Here is a 12500-nt window from a genome sequence, read left to right as displayed (position 1 = left end):
CCTTTAATCCTAAAAGGACCAATCCTAAAAGGACCGTCAAAAAATTGTTTTGATCGTTCTAAAAATGTAGGACTTTGTCAAGCAACTAGTTACCTACATACAAGCACAATTTACTATGATTTTTGTGTTAATATGGAGGAATGAAAAATGAATAAAATCAATCTACACACAATACCCCATAATGAAAAAGCAAAAACAGATTTTTTTAAATGTTTTGCACATTTATTACAAATAAACAACTGAAATATGACATTTGTCTTGGTCTTGGCTGTGTGCTTAGGGTCGTTGTCCTGTTGGAAGGTGAACCGTCACTCCAGTCTGAGGTCCTAAGCCCCACGGAGCAGGTTTTCATCAAGGATCTCTCTGCCCTTTGTAGCAACGCTCCTAATCCATGATAATAATCTGACCGGAGAGAATGGCTGCAGTTTTACTGGCTCTTAACCAACCTGCTATTATGTCCGTGTTTTCACATTGTTTGTAACTTATTTTACACATAATGTTGCTGCTACCGTCTCTTATGACCGAAAAGACCTTCTGGACATCAGAACAGCGATTACTCGAATTGGACAAAGAATGTTTCTTTAAAGAGTCAGACTGTCACGACTGCCGCCGAAGTTGGCTCCCTGCCTGTTCGGTGCTCGGTGGTCGTCGTCACCGTCCCACTAGCCGCCACCGATCCCTTTTTCCTTTGTCTGTTTGTTTGGTCTTATTAGTTTCACCTGTGTTTCTGTTGTTTGGTTTAATGAGCTTCTCTATTTTTAGTAGGTGGACCCGCCCTTGTTTTGTGCGGGATTGTCTTTATGTTACGTGCGTTTTAGGTAGAGGTGGATTTATTTTCTTAAACTTGGCACCCTGTATTTTTTGGGTTGTCACGTTGTTGTCCGCGCCCTGTATTGTTGGGCTTATCATTTTGTGTGCCGAAGTAAAGGGCACTTTTCCCCAGTGGAACTCTCTGTGTCTGATTCCTTCACCCACCTAGTCCCGCGTGACACAGACGGGACGGATATACTCCAAACAGCCAGGCCAATATACCCGTCATTCGCTGGAGAAACAAAACTGAGATTGCGCAGAAAGAGATCGGGATGCCTTGTGAGGATCAGGCGACGAGTGGCTTTGCCATCTGTTCTGTTAGCTAACGCTCAATCGCTGGCTTTAGGGGTAAAACATGACCCCTGTTGGGGCTTTAGGGGTAAAACATAACCCTGTTGGGGCTTTAGGGGTAAAACATGACCCCTGTTGGGGCTTTAGGGGTAAAACATAACCCTGTTGGGGCTTTAGGGGTAAAACATAACCCCTGTTGGGGCTTTAGGGGTAAAAATGACCCCTGTTGGGGCTTTAGGGGTAAAACATAACCCCTGTTGGGGCTTTAGGGGTAAAACATAACCCCTGTTGGGGCTTTAGGGGTAAAAATGACCCCTGTTGGGGCTTTAGGGGTAAAAATGACCCCTGTTGGGGCTTTAGGGGTAAAAATGACCCCTGTTGGGGCTTTAGGGGTAAAACATAACCCTGTTGGGGCTTTAGGGGTAAAAATGACCCCTGTTGGGGCTTTAGGGGTAAAACATAACCCCTGTTGGGGCTTTAGGGGTAAAACATGACCCCTGTTGGGGCTTTGGGGGTAAAACATACCCCTGTTGGGGCTTTAGGGGTAAAACATAACCCCTGTTTGGGCTTTAGGGGTAAAACATGGCCCCTGTTGGGGCTTTAGGGGTAAAACATGACCCCTGTTGGTGCATTAGGGGTAAAACATGACCCCTGTTGAGGCTTTAGGGGTAAAACATGACCCCTGTTGGGGCTTTAGGGGTAAAAATAACCTCTGTTGGGGCTTTAGGGGTAAAACATAACCTCTGTTGGGGCTTTAGGGGTAAAACATGACCCCTGTTGGGGCTTTAGGGGTAAAACATGACCTCTGTTGGGGCTTTAGGGGTAAAACATGACCCCTGTTGGGGCTTTAGGGGTAAAAAATGACCCCTGTTGGGGCTTTAGGGGTAAAAATAACCTCTGTTGGGGCTTTAGGGGTAAAACATAACCCCTGTTTGGGCTTTAGGGGTAAAACATGACCCCTGTTGGGGCTTTAGGGGTAAAACATAACCCCTGTTGAGGCTTTAGGGGTAGAAATGACCCCTGTTGGGGCTTTAGGGGTAAAACATAACCTCTCTTGGGGCTTTAGGGGTACAAATTACCCCTGTTGGGGCTTTAGGGGTAAAACATGACCCCTGTTGGGGCTTTAGGGGTAAAACATGACCCCTGTTGGGGCTTTAGGGGTAAAACATAACCCCTGTTGTGGCTTTAGGGGTAAAGCATAACCCCTGTTGTGGCTTTAGGGGTAAAAAATAACCCTAGTTGGGGCTTTAGGGGTAAAACATGACCTCTGTTGGGGCTTTAGGGGTAAAAAGAACCCCTGTTGGGACTTTAGGGGTAAAACATGACCTCTGTTGGGGCTTTAGGGGTAAAATAACCCCTGTTGGGGTTTTAGGGGTAAAACATGACCTCTGTTGGGGCTTTAGGGGTAAAACATAACCTCTGTTGGGGCTTTAGGGGTAAAACATAACCTCTGTTGGGGCTTTAGGGGTAAAACATAACCCCTGTTGGGGCTTTAGGGGTAAAACATGACCTCTGTTGGGGCTTTAGGGGTAAAACATAACCTCTGTTGGGGCTTTAGGGGTAAAAAATAACCCTAGTTGGTGATTTAGGGGTAAAACATGACCTCTGTTGGTGCTTTTAGCAGTTGAAATATGTTGATGCTTTAAGGTTAAATGTGAAGCGCACTGCAACGTGGATCTGCAATAGTCCGTATTGAATCTAGGCCTTAGTTAGTCAGTTATGTTAGTCAGTCAGTTGTTCAACCAGTTTGTTAGTTAGAAGCTAGGTTAGTTAGTTGGTTAGTTTGTTGGGTAGTTAGTTGGGGACTAGTTAGTTGATTAGTTAGTTAGTTTGATGCTAAATAGTTAGTTTGTTAGTTAGGGGATAATGGGTTAGGGGCTAGTTAGTTGGAGACTAGTTAGTTAGGGGTTAGTTAGTACGATGCTAGTTAGTTATATGCTAGTTAGTTTGAGGCTAGTTAGTTAGGGGCTAGTTAGTTAGATTAACGTTAGTTAGAGGCTAATTAGTTAGGGGCTAGTTAGATAAGGGTTAGTTAGTACCCTGAGGTTATGCATGCTGCTAGTTAGTTAGGGGCTAGTTAGTTGGAGGGTAGTTAGTTGGTGGCTAGTTAGTACCCTGAGGTCATGCAGGCTGCTAGCTAGTTAGGGCTAGTTAGTTAGGGGCTAGTTAGTACCCTGAGGTCATGCAGGCTGCTAGTTAGTTAGGGATAGTTAGTTAGGGGTTAGTTATACCCTGAGGTTATGCTGGCTGCTAATAAGTTAGGGAGTGGTTAGTTAGGGGCTAGTTAGGTAGAGGGCAGTTAATTAATGGCTAGTTAGTTAGGGGCTAGTTAGTTAGATGCTAGTTAGTTAGGGGCTAGTTAGTACCCTGAAGTTATGCAGGCTGCTAGTTGGTTAGGGGCTAGTTAGGTAGAGGCAAATTAGTTAGGGGCTAGTTAGATAGGACTTAGTTAGTTAGCGATTAATTAGCTAGGGGCTAGTTAGTACCCTGAGGTTATGCAGGCTGCTAGTTAGTTAGGGGCTAGTTAGTTTGGGGATAGTTATACCCTGAGGTTAAGCAGACTGCAAATAAGTTAGGGAGTAGTTAGTTAGGGGCTAGTTAGTTAGGGGCTAGTTGGTTATGGGCTAGTTAGGTATAGGATAGTTATACACTGAGGTTACGCAGACTGCTAATAAGTTAGGGAGTAGTTATTTAGGGGCTAGTTAGGTAGGGGCTAGTTGGTTATGGGCTAGTTAGGTAGAGGATAGTTATACACTGAGGTTACGCAGACTGCTAATAAGTTAGGGAGTAGTTATTTAGGGGCTAGTTAGTTAGGGGCTAGTTGGTTAGGGGCTAGTTGGTTATGGGCTAGTTAGGTAGAGGATAGTTATACACTGAGGTTACGCAGGCTGCTAATACGTTAGGGAGTAGTTAGTTAGGGGCTAGTTAGGTAGAGGGTAGTTAGTTAGTGTCTAGTTAGTTAGGGGTGAGTTAGTTAGAGGCTAGATAGTTGGGGGCTAGTTAGTACCTTGAAGTTGCGCAGGCTGTCATTCTCCTCTCTTCCTCCTCGACACACCAGCTTCTGCATCTTTACCAGGAGCAGCTGCTGGGCCCTGTTGATCATACACACACACACACACACACACACACACACACACACACACACACACACACACACACACACACACACACACACACACACACACACACACACACACACACACACACACACACACACACACACACACACACACACACACACACACACACACACATACAGGTCTGTGGTGACATGTAGTGGTCGCTAGTCTGATGTTGTATCAAGCTTCTGGATCAGTATTTGAAAGTATTCATCTGGTATTCTGTAGTAGTCTGTAGTACTGTGTAGTAGTATGTAATAGTCTGTAGTACTGTGTAGTAGTATGTAATAGTCTGTAGTAGTCTGTAGTAGTCTGTAGTAGTTTGTAGTAATCTGTAGTAGTCTGTAGTACTGTGTAGTAGTATGTAATAGTCTGTACTAGTCTGTAGTAGTCTGTAATAGTCTGTAGTACTTTATAGTAATCTGTAGTAGTATGTAGTAGTCTGTAGTACTGTGTAGTAGTATGTAATAGTCTGTACTAGTCTGTAGTAGTCTGTAGTAAGCTGTAGTAGTTTGTAGTAATCTGTAGTAGTCTGTAGTACTGTGTAGTAGTATGTAATAGTCTGTACTAGTCTGTAGTACTGTGTAGTAGTATGTAATAGTCTGTAGTAGTCTGTAGTAACCTGTAGTAGTTTGTAGTAATCTGTAGTAGTATGTAGTACTCTGTAGTAATCTGTAGTAGTTTGTAGTAATCTGTAGTAGTCTGTAGTACTCTGTAGTAATCTGTAGTAGTGTGTAGTAGTCTGTAGTAGTCTGTAGTAACCTGTAGTAGTTTGTAGTAATCTGTAGTAGTCTGTAGTACTCTGTAGTAATCTGTAGTAGTATGTAGTAGTCTGTAGTAGTGTGTAGTAGTCCATAGCATTCTGTATTTACCGTGAGTAAGAGGGGATGGTGCCTTTTTCCAGTAGGTCGGTTCCAGAGTAGGGTTCGACCCGGGAGCAAAGCCACTCCCACTTCCCCTGGTGCATCGTGTCCAGGACATGGACCACCTTAATCAATCAATCAACCAATCAAGTAATACGTTAACCAATCAACCAAACAATAAGTCAAGCAATCACTCAATCAACCTATCAACCGATCAACCAATCAATCAATCATTAATTCAATAAATTAATCAAACAATAAATGAACCAAACAACCAAGCAATCAATCAACCCTAACCCTAACAACAACAGCACGATAATAACAGGTACCTCGTTACATATTCTAGATTGATGTACCTCGTTACATATTCTAGATTGATGTACCTCGTCACAAAGCACATATTGTAGATTGATGTACCTCGTTACATATTCTAGATTGATGTACCTCGTTACATATTCTAGATTGATGTACCTCGTTACATATTCTAGATTGATGTACCTCGTCACAAAGCACATATTCTAGATTGATGTACCTCGTCACAAAGCACATATTGTAGATTGATGTACCTCGTTACATATTGTAGATTGATGTACCTCGTTACATATTGTAGATTGATGTACCTCGTTACATATTGTAGATTGATGTACCTCGTCACAAAGCACATATTCTAGATTGATGTACCTCGTCACAAAGCACATATTCTAGATTGATGTACCTCGTCACAAAGCACATATTGTAGATTGATGTACCTCGTCACAAAGCACATATTGTAGATTGATGTACCTCGTCACAAAGCACATATTGTAGATTGATGTACCTCGTCACAAAGCACATATTGTAGATTGATGTACCTCGTCACAAAGCACATATTGTAGATTGATGTACCTCGTCACAAAGCACATATTGTAGATTGATGTACCTCGTCACAAAGCACATATTGTAGATTATGTCATGTATATATTGTATATATATACACTACAAGTCAAAAGTTTTAGAACACCTACTCATTCAAGGGTTTTTCTTTATTTGTACTATTTTCTACATTGTAGAATAAGAGTGAAGACATCAACACTATGAAATAACACATATGGAGTTATGTAGTAACCAGAAAAGGGTTCAACAAATCAAAATATATATTATATTTGAGATTCTTCAAATAGCCACTATTTGCCTTGATGGCAGCTTTGCACACTCTTGGCATTCTCTCAACTAGCTTCATGAGGTAGTCACCTGGAATGCATTTCAATTAACAGGTGTGCCTTGTTAAAAGTTTATTTGTGGAACTACTTTCCTTCTTAATGTGTTTGAGCCAATATGTTGTGATGTGACAAGGTAGGGGTGGTATACAGAAGATAGCCCTATTTGGTAAAATACCAAATCCATACTATGGCAAGAAAAGTTCAAAGAAGCAAAGAGAAGTGCAGTCGCAAAAACCATCAAGAACAATGAAGAAACTGGCTCTAATTAGGACCGCCACAGGAAAGTAAGACCCAGAGTTACCTCTGCTGCAGAGGATAAGGTCATTAGAGTTAACTGCACTTCAGATTGCAGCCCAAATAAATGGTTCACAGAGTTCAAGTAACAGACACATCTCAACATCAACTGTTCAGAGGAGACTGAGTGAATCAGGCTTTCATGGTCGAATTGCTGCAAAGAAACCACTACTAAAGGACACCAAAAAGAAGAAGAGACTTGCTTGGGCCAAGAAACACGAGCAATGGACATTAGACCAGTGATCATTTTTTTCATAAAAACTTTGGCCAAGTCAGTAACCATGCCCACGTAAGCACACACATTGTGGCAACGTGATGGAACCACCGCCCTCCAAGCGAGTGCATAAAAGGACGGGTAACTATCACGAGCGTCGTCTTGAAAATGACCGGACCAAGGTGCAGCGTGGTGAGCGTACATTTGTCTTTATTTTTTTAAATGTCGCCATCAAAACAATAAACAACAAAAATGAACGTGAAGCTCCGTAAGGCTATACATGCATTAAACGAAGACAACAACCTACAAATGAGAAAAGGAAAAAAGGCTGCCTAAGTCTGATTCCCAATCAGAGACAACGATAGACAGCTGTCCCTGATTGAGAATCATACCCGGCCAAATCAAAGAAGCAGAAAACATAGACTTTCCCACCCGAGTCACACCCCGACCAAACAAACATAGAGAATAAAAGGATCTCTACGGTCAGGGCGTGACAGTAACGACATTTACATTAGACCAGGAAGCTTGGAGCGGTGGCTACAAGTTGAAATGGTTGCAATTTAAATACAGACCAGCGTGACCGACAGCGTAAAGCTGAATGTTATGAAATGGTAAGACCCTCTGAAACTCAACAGAGAAGAAGAAGACTAAGACATGCACCGCCTGCAGCTCTGCATGTAATGTAGTCTAGGAAACTCGACCGAAGACGAGAAAATGTCTCCCGGGTGGCACAGTGGTCTAGAGCACTGCATCGCAGTGCTAGCTGCGCCACCAGAGTCTCTGGGTTCACGCCCAGGCTCTGCCGCAGCCGGCCGCGACCGGGAGGTCCGTGGGGCGACGCACAATTGGCTTAGCGTCGTCCGGGTCCGGGTTAGGGAGGGTTTGGCCGGTAGGGATATGTGGATATTGTAAAGTGTAAAGTGTGTAAAGTGTAAAGTGGATATTGTAAAGTGGTTGTTCCACTGGATATCACAAGGTGAATGCACCAATTTGTAAGTCGCTCTGGATAAGAGCGTCTGCTAAATGACTTAAATGTAAATGTAAAATAACATTTCCGTCTCAACACTGTGCGTCTGATGTATCCAGTCTAATGAACACTCAGAGACAAAGATGCCTACTACAACTGAGGACATTGTGACCTCTAAGGACAACCAGAGACTTACACAACCAGAGACTTTCTGTCGAACTATTCGTCACAGACGGATCGAGAAGTTTCAACAGAGAGACGACAGACAAAGACATCTAAGCGTAAATATATGTTGCACTTCTAAATCCGAATGAGCGGTTGTCAGGGTGCTAAATATTCATATTTACAGTGAGCGTATAATTTAACTGTATGTACGATAGTTGAATTCCAATGTCTCTCCTTCTCCCGCTCTTTCTTTCCCCACCTCTTTCATTGTGTAACCAGCCGTCATATCGGGTTAGTCCACTAGGGACTTTTCATTGTGTAACAAGCCGTCATATCGGGTTAGTCCACTAGGGACTTTTCATTGCATTATGTTAGTAATCAATTCAACCTATGCTGTGTGTGTTTATGTATTTCTGTGTGATTATTTAGTTAGTTAGTAAATAAATAATTAAGCCAATTTGTGTATCGCTGAATCATCATTTAGACTAGGATTTATGAAGTCAATGACTTTCAGAATGAGACTGATATGAGGTCATAACTAACACTTACTTTGATGATAGTTACCTTATTGAGGAAAAGTGTACTGACTATGACTGAGATATGTGGTTGTCTCACTTAGCTATCTTCAGATGAATGTACTGACTATGACTGAGATATGTGGTTGTCTCACTTAGCTATCTGAAGATGAATGTACTGACTGAGATATGTGGTTGTTTCACTTAGCTATCTTCAGATGAGTGTACTGACTATGACTGAGATATGTGGTTGTCTCACTTAGCTATCTTCAGATGAATGTACTGACTATGACTGAGATATGTGGTTGTCTCACTTAGCTATCTTCAGATGAATGTACTGACTATGACTGAGATATGTGGTTGTCTCACTTAGCTATCTGAAGATGAATGTACTGACTGAGATATGTGGTTGTCTCACTTAGCTATCTTCAGATGAGTGTACTGACTATGACTGAGATATGTGGTTGTCTCACTTAGCTATCTTCAGATGAATGTACTGACTATGACTGAGATATGTGGTTGTCTCACTTAGCTATCTTCAGATGAATGTACTGACTATGACTGAGATATGTGGTTGTCTCACTTAGCTATCTTCAGATGAATGTACTTACTATGACTGATATATGTGGTTGTCTCACCTAGCTATCTTCAGATGAGTGTACTTACTATGACTGAGATATGTGGTTGTCTCACCTAGCTATCTTCAGATGAATGTACTTACTATGACTGAGATATGTGGTTGTCTCACTTAGCTATCTTCAGATGAATGTACTGACTATGACTGAGATATGTGGTTGTCTCACTTAGCTATCTGTAGATGAATGTACTGACTGAGATATGTGGTTGTCTCACTTAGCTATCTGTAGATGAAGGTACTGACTGTGATATGTGGTTGTCCCTCCTAGCTATCTGAAGATGAATGTATTGACTGAGATATGTGGTTGTCTCACTTAGCTATCTTCAGATGAGTGTACTGACTATGACTGAGATATGTGGTTGTCCCACCTCGCTATTTGAAGATGAATGTACTGACTATGACTGAGATATGTGGTTGTCTCACTTAGCTATCTGAAGATGAATGTACTGACTGTGATATGTGGTTGTCTCACCTAGCTATCTGAAGATGAATGTACTTACTATGACTGAGATATGTGGTTGTCTCACTTAGCTATCTGAAGATGAATGTACTGACTGAGATATGTGGTTGTCTCACTTAGCTATCTTCAGATGAGTGTACCTACTATGACTGTGATATGTGGTTGTCTCACTTAGCTATCTTCAGATGAATGTACTGACTATGACTGTGATATGTGGTTGTCTCACTTAGCTATCTGCAGATGAATGTACTTACTATGACTGAGATATGTGGTTGTCTCACTTAGCTATCTTCAGATGAATGTACTGACTATGACTGAGATATGTGGTTGTCTCACTTAGCTATCTTCAGATGAATGTACTGACTATGACTGAGATATGTGGTTGTCTCACTTAGCTATCTTCAGATGAATGTACTGACTGTGACTGAGATATGTGGTTGTCTCACTTAGCTATCTGAAGATGAATGTACTGACTGAGATATGTGGTTGTCTCACTTAGCTATCTTCAGATGAGTGTACTGACTATGACTGAGATATGTGGTTGTCTCACTTAGCTATCTTCAGATGAATGTACTTACTATGACTGAGATATGTGGTTGTCTCACTTAGCTATCTTCAGATGAATGTACTGACTGTAAGTCGCTCTGGATAAAAGTGTCTACTAAAGGACAGGGTTAGGGTCAGCAGGTACCTCATCACAGAGCACGCTCAGGGAGCAGGTGTCTGATTGGCCAGAGATGTTGAGGTTGATTCTGATGTAGAATGAGTCTCCTGACGTCACCGTTCCCTCCGATAGATCCCTCTGCAGCCTCCGGTACCCTGACACACACACAGACACACACACAATAGAATGAGTCTCCTGACGTCACCGTTCCCTCCGATAGATCCCTCTGCAGCCTCCGGTACCCTGACACACACACAGACACACACAGATACACAGACACACACAGATACACAGACACACACAGATACACAGCACACAGACACACACACAGACACACACAGATACACAGCACACAGACACACACACAGACACACACAGATACACAGCACACAGACACACACACAGACACACACAGATACACAGCACACACACACACACACAGACACACACAGATACACAGCACACACACACACAGACACACACAGATACACAGCACACACACACACACACACACACAGACACACACAGACACACACACAGACACACACAGATACACAGCACACACACACACACACAGACACACACAGATACACAGCACACAGACACACACACAGACACACACAGATACACAGCACACAGACACACACACAGACACACACAGATACACAGCACACACACAGACACAATAGATTGCGCAATGTTTTTTATCTATGTTTGAAGCCTGAGCGTAAAGTGAGGTATCCAGAACAGATGCAGATAAAAACACCACTACAATACTGTTAGGGGATGTACAATGGTGTTAAGGGGATTTATAATGGTGTTAGGGGATTTATAATGGTGTTAGGGGATTTATAATGGTGTTAGGGGGATTTATAATGGTGTTAAGGGGTTTACAATGCTGTTAGGGGATTTACAATGGTGTTAGGGGGATTTATAATGGTGTTAGGGTATTTATAATGGTGTTAGGGGGATTTATAATGGTGTTAGGGGATTTACAATGCTGTTAGGGGATTTATAATGGTGTTAGGGGATTTACAATACTGTTAGGGGATTTATAATGGTGTTAGGGGATTTATAATGGTGTTAGGGGATTTATAATGGTGTTAGGGGATTTACAATGCTGTTAGGGGATTTATAATGGTGTTAGGGGATTTACAATACTGTTAGGGGATTTATAATGGTGTTAGGGGATTTACAATGCTGTTAGGGGATTTACAATGGTGTTAGGGGATTTATAATGGTGTTAGGGGATTTATAATGGTGTTAGGGGATTTACAATGCTGTTAGGGGATTTATAATGGTGTTAGGGGATTTACAATACTGTTAGGGGGATTTATAATGGTGTTAGGGGATTTACAATGCTGTTAGGGGATTTATAATGCTGTTAGGGGATTTATAATGGTGTTAGGGGATTTATAATGGTGTTAGGGGATTTAGGATGGTGTTAGGGGATTTATAATGGTGTTAGGGGATTTACAATGCTGTTAGGGGATTTATAATGGTGTTAGGGGATTTACAATGGTGTTAGGGGATTTATAATGGTGTTAGGGGATTTATAATGGTGTTAGGGGATTTACATTGGTGTTAGGGGATTTACAATGGTGTTAGGGGATTTACATTGGTGTTAGGGGATTTACAATGGTGTTAAAAGATTTAAAATGCTGTTAGGGGATTTATAATTCTGTTAGGGGATTTATAATGGTGTTAGGGGATTTATAATGGTGTTAGGGGGATTTATAATCAAGTTTATTTTATATAGCCCTTCGTACATCAGCTAATATCTCGAAGTGCTGTACAGAAACCCAGCCTAAAACCCCAAACCCCAAATTTATAATGGTGTTAGGGGATTTATAATGGTGTTAGGCGATTTATAATGGTGTTAGGGGATGGTGTGTCTGTCTGTGTGCGTGTGTGTGTACGTCTACAGTGTAAAGACGTACCATCATAGTTGGCACGGTAGTGCAGTTGGATTGGTCCAGAGCAACGTTGCATCGTCCAATGGGCTTCCTCCTGGGTGCAGGTGTCCAATGAGATGCTCTGGTTCTCCCCGCGGATACAGCCCTCCAGCTGGGCCAGCCAATGACAGAGAGGGAAGGGGAACAGAGCCAAAAAGAAGACAGCTGTAGGCCCACTTACTCCTTATACGCCCAGTCATTTCATTCAACATGCCAATATTATGGGATTTTCAATCGTTGTACTTTTTTTAATTCCAATTTCAGTGTTTATAATACCCTAGGGTTAGGGTACCTCAGGGTTAGGGTACCTCAGGGTTAGGGTACCTCAGGGTTAGGTTACCTAGTGT

General features: G+C 42.1%; 1 protein-coding gene across 1 annotated transcript in view; it reads right to left on the bottom strand.

Moving 5' to 3' along the window:
- LOC120036239 (caspase recruitment domain-containing protein 11-like) overlaps positions 1–4188 on the bottom strand; it is a 20913-nt gene extending 16725 nt beyond the window's left edge. The window contains exon 1 of the mRNA XM_038982719.1: positions 4109–4188. Within this exon, the coding sequence (XP_038838647.1) occupies positions 4109–4168 (60 nt within the window). The 5' untranslated portion in view covers positions 4169–4188. The remainder of the gene's footprint in view (positions 1–4108) is intronic.
- Positions 4189–12500: the final 8312 nt, after the last annotated feature.

The sequence above is a fragment of the Salvelinus namaycush genome, unplaced genomic scaffold (assembly GCF_016432855.1).
Source record: "Salvelinus namaycush isolate Seneca unplaced genomic scaffold, SaNama_1.0 Scaffold1262, whole genome shotgun sequence".
In the NCBI taxonomy this organism is placed as follows: domain Eukaryota; kingdom Metazoa; phylum Chordata; class Actinopteri; order Salmoniformes; family Salmonidae; genus Salvelinus; species Salvelinus namaycush.
The sequence above is the reverse complement of the archived record's forward strand: the minus strand, read 5'-3'. Positions and strand labels throughout refer to the sequence as shown.